General features: G+C 41.2%; 1 protein-coding gene across 2 annotated transcripts in view; it reads left to right on the top strand.

Annotated features, from left to right (window-relative positions):
- The window catches only part of LOC107843250 (signal recognition particle 54 kDa protein, chloroplastic), a 15,138-nt gene extending 8,580 nt beyond the window's left edge, over positions 1 to 6,558 (top strand). For both annotated transcript variants that reach the window (XM_016687508.2, XM_047395914.1), the window contains exons 9-15: positions 3,638 to 3,738; positions 4,286 to 4,423; positions 4,506 to 4,649; positions 4,805 to 4,880; positions 4,997 to 5,082; positions 5,198 to 5,323; positions 6,240 to 6,558. In XM_016687508.2, coding sequence (XP_016542994.1) covers positions 3,638 to 3,738; positions 4,286 to 4,423; positions 4,506 to 4,649; positions 4,805 to 4,880; positions 4,997 to 5,082; positions 5,198 to 5,323; positions 6,240 to 6,347 — 779 coding nt within the window. In that variant the 3' untranslated portion in view covers positions 6,348 to 6,558. The remainder of the gene's footprint in view (positions 1 to 3,637; positions 3,739 to 4,285; positions 4,424 to 4,505; positions 4,650 to 4,804; positions 4,881 to 4,996; positions 5,083 to 5,197; positions 5,324 to 6,239) is intronic.
- Positions 6,559 to 12,108: the final 5,550 nt, after the last annotated feature.

Genomic DNA, 12,108 nt, shown 5'->3' on the forward strand with positions numbered 1-12,108 from the left:
GGAGGCCAAGGTTTGGCCGCGGGGGGGGGGGGGTAGTGGAGGGCGTGACGGTAGGCTGAGGGTTGGGTCTTGGAATATAGGGACCCTTCAGGGTAAGTCCATAGAGCTTGTGAAGATTCTTAGGAAGAGGAGGATCAATATTGCGGGTGTCCAAGAGACCAAGTGGGTAGGGTCTAAGGCTAGGGATGTGGATGGTTACAAGCTGTGGTACTCTGGGAGCGACAGGCGTAGGAATAGAGTTGGCATCTTAGTAAATGAAGAGCTTAGAGGTCAGGTAGTGGAGGTGAAGAGGATCAACGATAGGTTGATGACTATTAAGTTGGTCATTCGGGGGTTTACCCTGAACGTGTGTAGTGCTTATGCGCCGCAAGTGGGATCGGAGGGGGAGGAGAAGATGCGGTTTTGGGAGGCTTTGGAGGAGGTGGTGAGAGGCGTGCCTAGTTCGGAGAAGATTGTTGTAGCAGGGGATTTCAACGGGCACATCAGGGCGCTACCGAGAGGCTTTGGTGACGTGCATGGTGGTTTTGGTTTTGGGGAGAGAAACGAAGAGGGGGCGACCCTACTGGAGTTTGCGAGGGTCTTTGGGCTGGTGGTGGTGAACTCGGGCTTCCCGAAGAAGGACGACCACCTGATCACCTTTCGAAGCGCAGTAGCCAGGACTCAGATTGACTTTTTGTTGCTTAGGAAAGGGGATAGGGCGTTGTGTAAGGACTGTAAAGTCATCCCGAGTGAGAATCTTTCGACCCAGCATAGGCTCTTGGTTATGGATTTGGGTATAAAGAAGAATAGAAAGAGGAGGACTAAGGAGTGTAGACCGAGAATTAAGTGGGGCGGCCTGACGCCAGTGAATGCGTGGGAGATAGGGGAGAGGTTGGCGGGAATGGGGGTGTGGAAGTGTAGGGGGGACGTGGATAGTATGTGGGACAGGGCGGCAAGGTGCATCAGGGAGAATGCAAGTGAGAGGTTGGGTGTTTCTAGGGGCCGGGCCGGGCACCATCGGGGGGATTGGTGGTGGAATGAAGAGGTGGAGAAGAAAGTGGGGACCAAGAAAGGGGCGTATGCTAAGTTGGTGGAAAGTAAGGACGAAGAGGAGAAACGGGTAAACAGGAAAGAGTACAAGCTAGCGAGGAAGGAGGCGAAGTCAGCAGTCACGGCAGCTAAGACGGCCGCTTTTGAGAGCTTGTATGCAGGGTTACAGGGGACAGGGGAAAGGAGGGGAGAAAAAGTTGTTTAGACTCGCTAAGGCTAGGGAGAGGAAGGGTCATGACCTCGATCAGGTGAGGTGCATTAAGGGGGAGGACGGTAGAGTGTTGGTGGAGGACGGCCACATTAAGAAGAGATGGCAGTCGTATTTTCATAGGCTCTTGAATGACGAAGGGGATAGAGCTATTGTGTTAGGGGAACTGGAGCACTCAGAGGAGTGTCGGGATTTTAGCTATTGTAGACGTTTTAAGGTAGAAGTGGTTAGACAGGCTGTCCGCAGGATGCGAAGGGGTAGGGCGACGGGGCCGGATGAGATACCGGTGGAGTTTTGAAAGTTCGTTGGAGAGGCTGGTGTAAGGTGGTTGACTGGATTGTTTAATGAAATCTTCAGGACGGCAAAGATGCCCGAGGCATGGAGGTGGAGTACCATGGTCCCTCTCTATAAGAATAAGGGGGACATTCAGAGTTGCAATAACTATAGGGGGATTAAGTTATTGAGTCACTCTATGAAGATCTGGGAGAGAGTGGTCGAGGTGAGGCTGAGACGGATAGTGTCTATTTCGGAAAACCAGTTCGGATTTATGCCTGGCCGCTCAACGACGGAGGCAATCCACCTGGTGCGGAGGTTGGTGGAGCAGTATAGGGAGAGGAAGAAGGATCTGCACATGGTGTTTATCGACCTGGAGAAGGCATACGACAAAGTCCCCAGGGAGGTGCTTTGGAGATGCTTGGAGGTGAGTGGAGTACCGCTAGCATATACCAGAGTAATTAAGGATATGTATGATGGAACGAAAACCCAGGTGAGGACGGCGGGAGGAGACTCAAAGCATTTCACTGTCCGGACAGGATTGCATCAGGGATCTACTCTTAGTCCCTTTTGTTTGCGTTGGTGATGGATGTGTTGACGCGGCGCATTCAAGGGGAGGTGCCGTGGTGTATGCTTTTTGCAGACGATGTAGTGCTGATAGATGAGACTCGAGGGGGTGTGAATGACAAATTAGAGGTGTGGAGGCAAACTCTTGAGTCTAAAGGGTTAAGGGTGAGCAGAAGCAAGACAGAGTATGTGGAATGCAAGTTTAATGACGTGAGGCGGGAGAATGAGGTAGTAGTGAAGCTGGAAGCACAGGAGGTATGTAAGAGGGATAAGTTCAAGTATCTTGGGTCCGTGATCCAGAGTAACGGTGAGATTGACGAGGATGTCTCGCACCGTATTGGGGCGGGTTGGATGAAGTGGAAACTCGCGTCGGGGGTGCTGTGTGATAAGAAGGTGCCGCCCAAGCTTAAAGGCAAATTCTACAGGGTGGTAGTCCGTCCGGCCTTGTTGTATGGAGCGGAGTGTTGGCCAGTTAAGAACTCCCACATCCAAAAAATGAAGGTGGCAGAAATGCGGATGTTGCGCTGGATGTGTGGACTGACTAGAGGGGATAGAGTTCGGAATGAGACTATCCGGGAGAAGGTTGGTGTGACTTCAGTGGAGTGCAAGATGCGGGAAGCACAATTGAGATGGTTCGGACACGTGAAGAGGAGGGGCATGGATGCCCCGGTCCGTAGGTGTGAGAGGCTAGCGTTGGATGGTTTTAGGCGGGGTAGGGGTAGGCCGAAGAAGTACTGGGGTGAGGTGATTAGGCGGGACATGGAACAGTTACAGCTCATCGAGGACATGACCCTAGATAGGAAGGTCTGGAGGGCGCGAATTACGACAGAGGATTAGGGCCAGTTTGGGTCGCTAGTGTAGGGAATTACTTGGTGGGGGTTTTATTCCTGTTATGATTCCGTGTTCCGTGTTCCATGTTTTATTACGAATCTGTGTGCTTTCCTCTGCTTTCCTCTATTTTATATTACTTATGGGTGCCGTATTTATGATATGTAATCTGCTTCTGTGCTTTACTATGTGTTTGTGTGGTATCTCGTGCCTTGAGCCGGGGGTCTATCGGAAACAGCCTTTCTACTTCATCAGAGGTAGAGGTATGGACTGCGTACATCTTACCCCCCCAGACCCCACTAGGTGGGAATACACTGGGTTTGTTGTTGTTGTTGTTGGTATCAAAGCATACATATATTCAACAATTCTAAACTTATTGAAATCATGGCCTCCATCACCTGCAACACCAACATCCACTTTCCTCTTCAGCCACCTCTAGCGACAGCCAGCCCTCTTTCTCCGGCATCAACACGACAACAACACGTACCTAGTGTGGTCCCACAAGTGAGGTCTGGGGAGGGTGGGGTGTATGCAGACCCCACTTGTGGGGTTACATTAGATATGTTGGTGAATTTTTTACTAGATAGTGCAAACAGAAAGCATAGTAGTTCACTTTCTTTGAGTTATTACTTACATTAGGACGTGATTTCTGCCCTTTATGAATCATTTCACGTTGAAAAAGAAGTTTCTGGTTTGTTCTCTCTCTTACCATTCACATTGATGAAATTTTAGCTCTGGTCACAACATTCAATCTCGAAATTGGAATTACTGGTGCTATTTTGACGAAGCTAGATGGTGATTCGAGGGGTGGAGCAGCTTTAAGTGTCAAGGAGGTGGGTTCTTATTACTACAAGACACATACATTCGTTTTTTCCTTGTTCTATGTCTAGCCTTGTACAGTGAGGTAAAGGCTGCCAACGAATGGTATCTTTGCAGGTTTAATTTTGCTTAAACTTCTCTCTTGACTTTGTAAACTCAACAACAAAGAAAAAGGAGAGTTAATAACGGAAGTAAATTACTATGAATGCTTAAGATGCAAAAAACTTTTTTTCTCCTTGAAAGGAAACATTCCGCAGAACAAAAACTGAAACATATAGGAGTGCCTAGACGACAAGTTTCAGATTTCTTCTATGTTCAACATGTTTTCTAAGTATTTTATTGGGAGAAGTTTACTTTTCTCTAGGTTTTGAACTGAATGGAACGGAATTGAAGCCAATAGGATATTGATGATTATCAGTAATAAGTGATTATGTTTTGTCAATATTAATATGGATCATACGTTATAGACAACAAAATCATTTGATTTTCACTTTTACTGTCAAGTCTTCATGTTGAAGTGAATTAAGATTTTGAATGTCACTTATATGTTCACTATCGCAGGTATCAGGAAAGCCAATTAAGCTCGTAGGAAGGGGTGAACGAATGGAGGATCTTGAACCTTTCTACCCTGACCGCATGGCTGGGCGTATTTTAGGGATGGGAGATGTTCTGTCATTTGTGGAGAAAGCCCAAGAAGTTGTAAGTGGCAAACGAGTATTTCTGCTCCTCTATTTAACTTTGATTCAGCTAGTTTCATTTGACTCCTTAAAACTGATCTTAGATGCGTCAAGAAGATGCTGAAGCTTTGCAAAAGAAGATCATGAGTGCAAAATTTGATTTCAACGACTTCCTGAAGCAAACTCGTGCAGTTGCTCGGATGGGTACCATGTCACGTGTAATTGGAATGATTCCAGGCATGGGAAAGGTAATATACAGTGTCGTAAATATTCCATGGTGCAATTCATGTATTAATAGTTAAATGAATTGTTAGCCGAATCAAACCTTGTATCAGCTGTGTTCCTTTCTTTTTATTTGTGTGGTGAAGTGGGAATGAATCCCATCTTGTTCATGCATAAACAGGTTACTCCTGCACAAGTTCGAGAGGCAGAAAAGAGCTTAAAGATAATGGAGTCGATGATCGAAGTCATGACACCAGGTTAGTTATCTCGAGGTTTCTAGTAAGGACACGTGTTGCTATGTTTAACATGGACCGATATACTAGTGCTGCTAGCTCAGTTCATTGTGGTTCATAGTCTTTCATCTTTTCGCCAGAGGAGAGGGAGCAACCAGAATTGTTGGCCGAATCTCCTGCCAGAAGGAAACGTGTCGCTCAAGAGTCCGGTAAAACTGAGCAACAGGTAAAATTCATCGTGGAGTACTAATGCTAAATATAGCGTAAAACATGAATTCTTTGTCGGAGAATGGTCGGTACTCCTTGCATGGTTACCAACATAACTTGATCGCAATTTGTAGGTGAGTCAACTTGTTGCTCAACTTTTCCAAATGCGCGTACGTATGAAGAACTTGATGGGCGTTATGGAAGGTGGTTCAATTCCCGCGTTGAGTAATCTAGAGGAGGCACTCAAATCTGAACAGAAGGTACTTATCTTTTCTACATTTTTTGGCTTAATTTCTTGTTATAGGTCTCAATTCCAAACAAGTTGCAAGAAATCATGGGGAGGTTAAAGAGCACCCAATGCAAAGCGGTCTTTCATTCCCTTATTTCTTCTTACATATTAGGCGAGGTGCTCGCAAACTAGCCCGAACACCAGAGTTATCAAACAACAACATATCTAGTGTATTCCCACATAGTGGGGTCTAGGGAGGGTAAAATGCCGCAGTCCATACCACTACCTCCGAAGAAGTAGAGAGGTTGTTTCCGATAGACCCCTGCTCAGAACAAAAAGACAGTAAACAAAGTCGTAATAAAACATAAAACAAGTTGAAATAGCAAAATTAACTTAATAAGACACTCATAAAGTAGTACTATACATTATCAAACCGAAAGAACACACCTCACCCAAGCCCTCCCAACAAGAAACTCCAATCTATGTGCAAAGCCCTACGACTACTAGCAAGGCTAAGCACTTTTATCTACTGGCGACGACTCACCCACCCACACTAGCCCTCTAACCAAATTCGCATCCTCCAAACCTTCCTATCTTGGGTCATATCCTCAGTAAGCTGTAACTGCTCCATGTCTTATCTAATCTCACCTCCCTCCCGTATTTCTTCGGCCTACCTCTACCTCCCCTGAAACCTTCTAAAGCCAAAAGTCTTACATATTTCTTTTCTCTTCCTATATGCCTTCAAGGTTGTAAACTCAACATGTTCGAGGATTTGCTAATACATCTGTTAGTTCTAATACACATATCTGGCGTATGATGGGAAAAAAACTGTTCTAATTCGCGCTGTTATATCTACTGGACATGTCCTCGAGTAATGCTTCTTTCATCTTATCATTTTATTATCGCTAACTTAAGCTGATGATTTCAAATGGTTATATTGACGCCAGGCTCCTCCCGGTACTGCAAGGAGGAAACGAAGATCAGAGCCGAGGAAGCAATTTGCAGACTCGGGATCAGCTAGGCCTAGTCCTCGTGGCTTCGGTGCCAAGAACTAAAACTATAAGACTAATATGTTGAATCAAATTTTGAATAGCAAGCTATCTGACAAAGCTACTTATGAGTGTTCACTGGAACTAGAAAGAATCTGTTGACAAGGTTACATAGTACTACATTGTATGTACTCTCAACTATGTTGTCTTTTGTCCCTCTTCTTGTGTAATAACTATTGTATTCTTTATGTATCTAAAGGCTTTGATTTCTTCTACATACCAACTTGTAATCTTGGATATTTCTTAATTTTTCCTACTAAGTTATAGCGTGTTTGGCCAAACTTCTGAAACGTCAAAAGTGCCCCCCTCTTTCAAAAGAAGCACTTATTTTTAAAAATGAAGGTGTTTGTCAACCTTTTGACGCTGAAATAAGTGTTTTTGAATAGCAATTGAAGTTGCAAAAAGTAGCACTCACATAAAAAGTTCATATTTCACAACTTGGAATAAATCACTAGTGCCTCTGAACTATGACCGTATTTGCTACGACGCACTTTAACTTCATGGGGGTCTTATTACCCCTGAACTAAATTTTAACATATTTTTGTCACTCTTTTTAGTTGGCGTGACACCTTCGACGTGGCCCCTATGTTATGGAATAAAGGTGCCATATCAGCACAAAAAATATGCTAAAATTGAGAGGTGGGGGGTGGGTGGGTGGGGAGGTAATAGGACCCCTGTGAAGTTGGGAGTGTGTCGTAGCAACTTTGGTCATAGTTCGGGGGTACTGGATGCTTATATCCACAACTTATTAGTAGTAAATTTCTAGTTTATATCTTAATTATAACATTCGAAGGGAGTTGGAGCGACGGTAAATTTTTCTTCATTTGATTCAGAGGTTACGACTCTTCCTTGAACCCTATGTCAACACAAGATGCTTTGTGCTAGTAAATAAATAAAAAATAGAGAAAAATAAAGAATTTTTGAAGAGTTAAAATTGTCATTTGTTAAATGTTTAGTTGGTGACAAATCAACTTTTTTAATTTTTTTTTAGTAAATGCGCTGTTTTAACCCTGAACTATAAACGAAATTGATGAGACACACCCGAACTTAAAGGGGATCCTATTACCCTAGACTAATTAAAATCTTATTTTTGGCAACCTTAGTGCCTACGTGGCACATACGTGTGTCTGCGTGGATCTTCAGTGTGTTGATTCACACAGTGTGCCATGTATGTGCCATGTAGGCATTAAGGTTGCCAAAAATACGATTTTAATTAGTCCAGGGGTAATAGGATTGTAATGACCCTTCAGGTCATTTTTCATATTTATGTTTATCTTCACCGTTTGAGCTTCTCCATAACTGCCCCAAGTCATTTATGACTTGCTGGGACTGAGGGTTCAATTACCGGGCAATTCGTTTGGTTTTTAGAGTCAACTCCCTGTTTAGAAGTCTTCGTTGGTTTCAAATGGTCACCGATCAAAAACTTCAGCGAAACGATCTCGGATGAAAATTTTGACTGCGCCAGCATATCTAAAATATCAATTTTAGTCTAGGTAGACCTTTGGTTCGGGTCCCAATGCACCCGAGCTCATTTCGACTTATTAGTCGAAAAGTCATAAAATCGAAACTATATATGTGGGCCCCACTTTTTGCCTAAATGACCTTGTATGGAAGTTTTGATGATTCCAATGGATTTGAATTGTGGTTTACACTCAAATTTCACTATTGGGTCATATATTTTGGATCCCGGATGAGTTCTGAGGGTCAAAAACAAGTTTTTGACTTTGTTGTCACAGGGTACCGCGTCTGTTCGCGGAAGGGGTCTATAAATAGACCCAAGTCGAGATTTTGGGAATTTTTCCTTCACATTTGAGAACCTAAAATCCTAAATGGGTATGATCACTCAAAATTGAGTCTTGTGGATGTATAGGGAGTTTTATAAACATCTTTTATCATGATTATCATTCGGATTAAGGTAAGATTTCATTACTTTATTGGTAAATTTCATTGTTCTTGACCCAAAACCCCAATTTAGCTTAGGGCTTGATTTAGCCCCAAATTTCGTTTGTTTGCACCCATCAATTGAGGGTTATTCTTCCTTGATGATAGATGAGCATTGGGTTGACCTCGAAAATGCGATTTCTGTACGTGGGACCCACTTGGGCTTTTTGGTGTCATTTTTGGACCCAAAGCACAATAATGCAATATGGGTATCGTTAGACTCGTATTGATGAGTAGATTATAATTTTTATAGTGTGATGGCATTTTGGGGATTGTGAAGTAAAGACGAGCATGTGGTGCTTGAAATGTGATTTTGCGGTTTAGCCTTGAGGTAGGCTTCTATCTACTTTTCTTCATGGATGATGTATGATATATATTGCGTGTGAATGTGAATGTTAAGATTGATATTGAATAGAATGACTTAGTATTGAATATACATATAAGTTTGGAGATTAGATAGGGTTTTAGACCCGTAGGTTGAATTACTTAATACCCTTGTGCAATCCTATTGCCTTCTCCCTAGTTTGGGTAAATTTGTAGCATGGATATGATATAATGCTATGCTCGGAATATGGTTTTAGCATTTGAAGCATGATTTGTATATTTAGCCTTATTGGACTAGTGTGATAGTTTTGGAACTGTAAGTTTGGTAGAGTTGACTTGAGTCCCCTTTTTTCGAGTCGAAGTTACTATCTTAGGCGTTAATATGGCTTGCTTGACATCTAGAGGATGAACTAGATACCTTAGCCTAGCTTGGAGCATAGTATGCCTAATTATATAAATTATGGATTAGAAGTGGGATCATCCGGCCCACTTAGGCCAAAATTTGTTTTAGCCCTTGAGGGCTTAGTTGCGGATAGTAAGCCTAGTTGAGACTACTAAGCCTTATTTATGAGAATTACTTGGTGAATTGATAGATTGTGATGATTTTCGTCGGATTATGATATTTGGCCCCTAGAGATGCATTTTCCTCTTTATTATGATATTTGGCCCATAGAGATGCATTTTCCTCTGAATTATGATATTTGGCCCATAGAGATGCATTTTTCTCTTAATTATGATATTTTGCCCATAGAGATGCATTATCCTCTTTATTATGATATTTGGCCTCTAGAGATGCATTTTTCTCTGAATCATGATATTTTGCCCATAGAGATGCATTATCCTCTTTATTATGATATTTGGCCCCTAGAAATGCATTTTCCTCTTTATTATGATATTTGGTCTATAAAAATGCATTTTTCTCTTAATTATGATATTTTACTCATCGAGATGCATTTTTCTCTTAATTATGATATTTTACTCATAGAGATGCATTTTTCTCTTTATTATGATATTTGGCCCATAGACATGCATTTTCTCGTAATTATGATATTTTGTCATTAGAGATGTATTTTCCTCTTAATTATGATATTTGGCCCATAGAGATGCATTTTTCTCTTAATTATGATATTTGGCCCATAGAGATGCATTTTTCTCTTAGTTATGATATTTGGCTCATAAAGATGATTTTCTTCTTAGTTATGATTATTGAGCTTATAAAGATGATTTTCCTCTTGGTCATGATGCATAACCTATAGATATGAGATGTCTAATAGAGGTGATATACTTGTTGATATTATGTCTCCTAGATGTGAGATGCCTCCTATATGTGAGATGATTATAGATATGCTACGGTTTATAAATATGATTATTGATATGAGTTCCGGATATGTATATGGGCCTAAGGCCATGATTATGATGTTGTGATTATTCCGGATAAATTAATGGGCCAAGGGCCGTGTTATGGTATTGATTAAATATCCAAGAAGTGTTTATCACTGTGAATGATGTAATTGTGATTTATGAATATGAATATGTATATGTTTGTATAAACATCTCTCCGGTATGGGACGGAGGAAGATGCGACGTGATTCTTATTACTCCATTGATTGAATACTGGTGATGGCATGCATAGGTTTAGTACGTTCATGATTATTTACCATTATAAATGATGCGATTATAGCCGAAATATGATCTTATGGTTTTTCTTCCTGTTAGACGGTTAAGCTATGTAGTAACTAGTTATCTATTAACTGACTATTGCATTTGATGGCTAGGAAGCTAATGTATTAGTTAATGAATCTTTTTTAGTTGGAACAAGGTAGCTAATGATGGTCAGTTAATGAATGATGTCTTTTAATAAAAGATGGTTAGGCGACAAGTAGTAATGTGTTGTCTAGTATGATTAACAACAATAGGATGAATAGTTGATAATAATGAATAGTGGATAAATGACGATTTTAGTCTAATGATGAACCTAGACTAGATGTTAGATGTTGACTATTAAATGAATAGTGGTTAGTTTTTATCCCGTGAATAAGGATTATGTGAAGGATAATGTTTAGGCTAATAACTAGAGGTTATGTGATGACTAGCGAACTAGCGGTTTAATAATAATAAATGTTGGTTAGCTAATAACGAGTAATTGGGATGTATTGATAAGATAGATATCCTTACGATTATATCGGCTTGCGTCTGTGCACCTATTATATTCCTATATTTATGTGTCGAGAGTTATGATGATACATTGATACCCAGCAAGGCCAGAGGATATTATGATGATATTGATACCCTGTTCGAGTCGGAGGGTACTATTGAGATGATATTGATACCCGGGAAGGGCGGAGGATATTATGATGATATTGATACCCGGTTCGAGTTCGGAGGATACTATTGAGATGATATTGATATCCTGCAAGGCCGGGGGATATTATGATGATATTGATACCCGGTTCGAGTCGGAGGATACTATTGAGATGATATTGATACCCGGCAAGGCCGGAGGATATTATGATGATATTGATACCCGGTTCGAGTCCAGAGGATACTATTGAGATGATACTGATATCCGGCAAGGCCGGAGGATATTGTGATAATATTGATACCCGATTCGAGTTCGGAGGATACTATTGAGATGATATTGATACCCGGTGAGGCCGGAGGTTGATGACGATGATGATGGTCCTAATGAGGACAGTTATGATGCATTGTGATATTGATGGTATATTTTGCATTCATTCCTGCATGCGCATCGCCTATCACCAGTATGCACCTATGTCTATCAGCAGGTATGGGACGGTTGCATAGATATGGGTGAAGAATATGTCTTGTGTTATTGTTTGTTGATTGAACCTTCCGAGTCTGGGCCGGTGGGGGTACGCATAGGCTCGACTAGGTATTTGGTTGTTCGGAGTAGCCGGTTATTTACGATGTTATTGATATTGTTATTATCATGATTATGATCATTATTATGGCTAGCTTATGACAGATTGGTCATGGATCCGGTATTGGGATTAAGGTATGTCTTCGGCCTTTGCTATCTTATGATTGCATTACTATGCACGATTATTCTATGTCTAGCCATATGGATTAGAAATCCTGAGTATGTTGGTATTGAATCCTGATAGCATTATAATAAGGTCTTAAAATGAGAATATGACGATGTAGGATATGTTGAGATGACCTCTTATTTACTTAATATATATATATATATATAGTCATGGTACTATCGGATATCCCTTTCTTCGTTGTTCATATTGTATAGTTGTTCCTTCGCCTTGTATATTACAATATATCTTTCTTTCACTCTTTATCTGTATATTGACCTGGGATATACTGTATAGCTTTGACATATATTAAATGTAGCTGACATAAGATAGTTCACCTTGATACTTCCTTAGTCTTATTATGTTAGACTCTTGGACATAAATATGATAGTTGTCCCTTGTTATTCTCTTTGACTTATTATATGATTTATGGACTTTTGATTGTAGTTTCCATTCTG

This window comes from Capsicum annuum, chromosome 9 (genome assembly GCF_002878395.1).
Source record: "Capsicum annuum cultivar UCD-10X-F1 chromosome 9, UCD10Xv1.1, whole genome shotgun sequence".
NCBI classification, from domain to species: domain Eukaryota; kingdom Viridiplantae; phylum Streptophyta; class Magnoliopsida; order Solanales; family Solanaceae; genus Capsicum; species Capsicum annuum.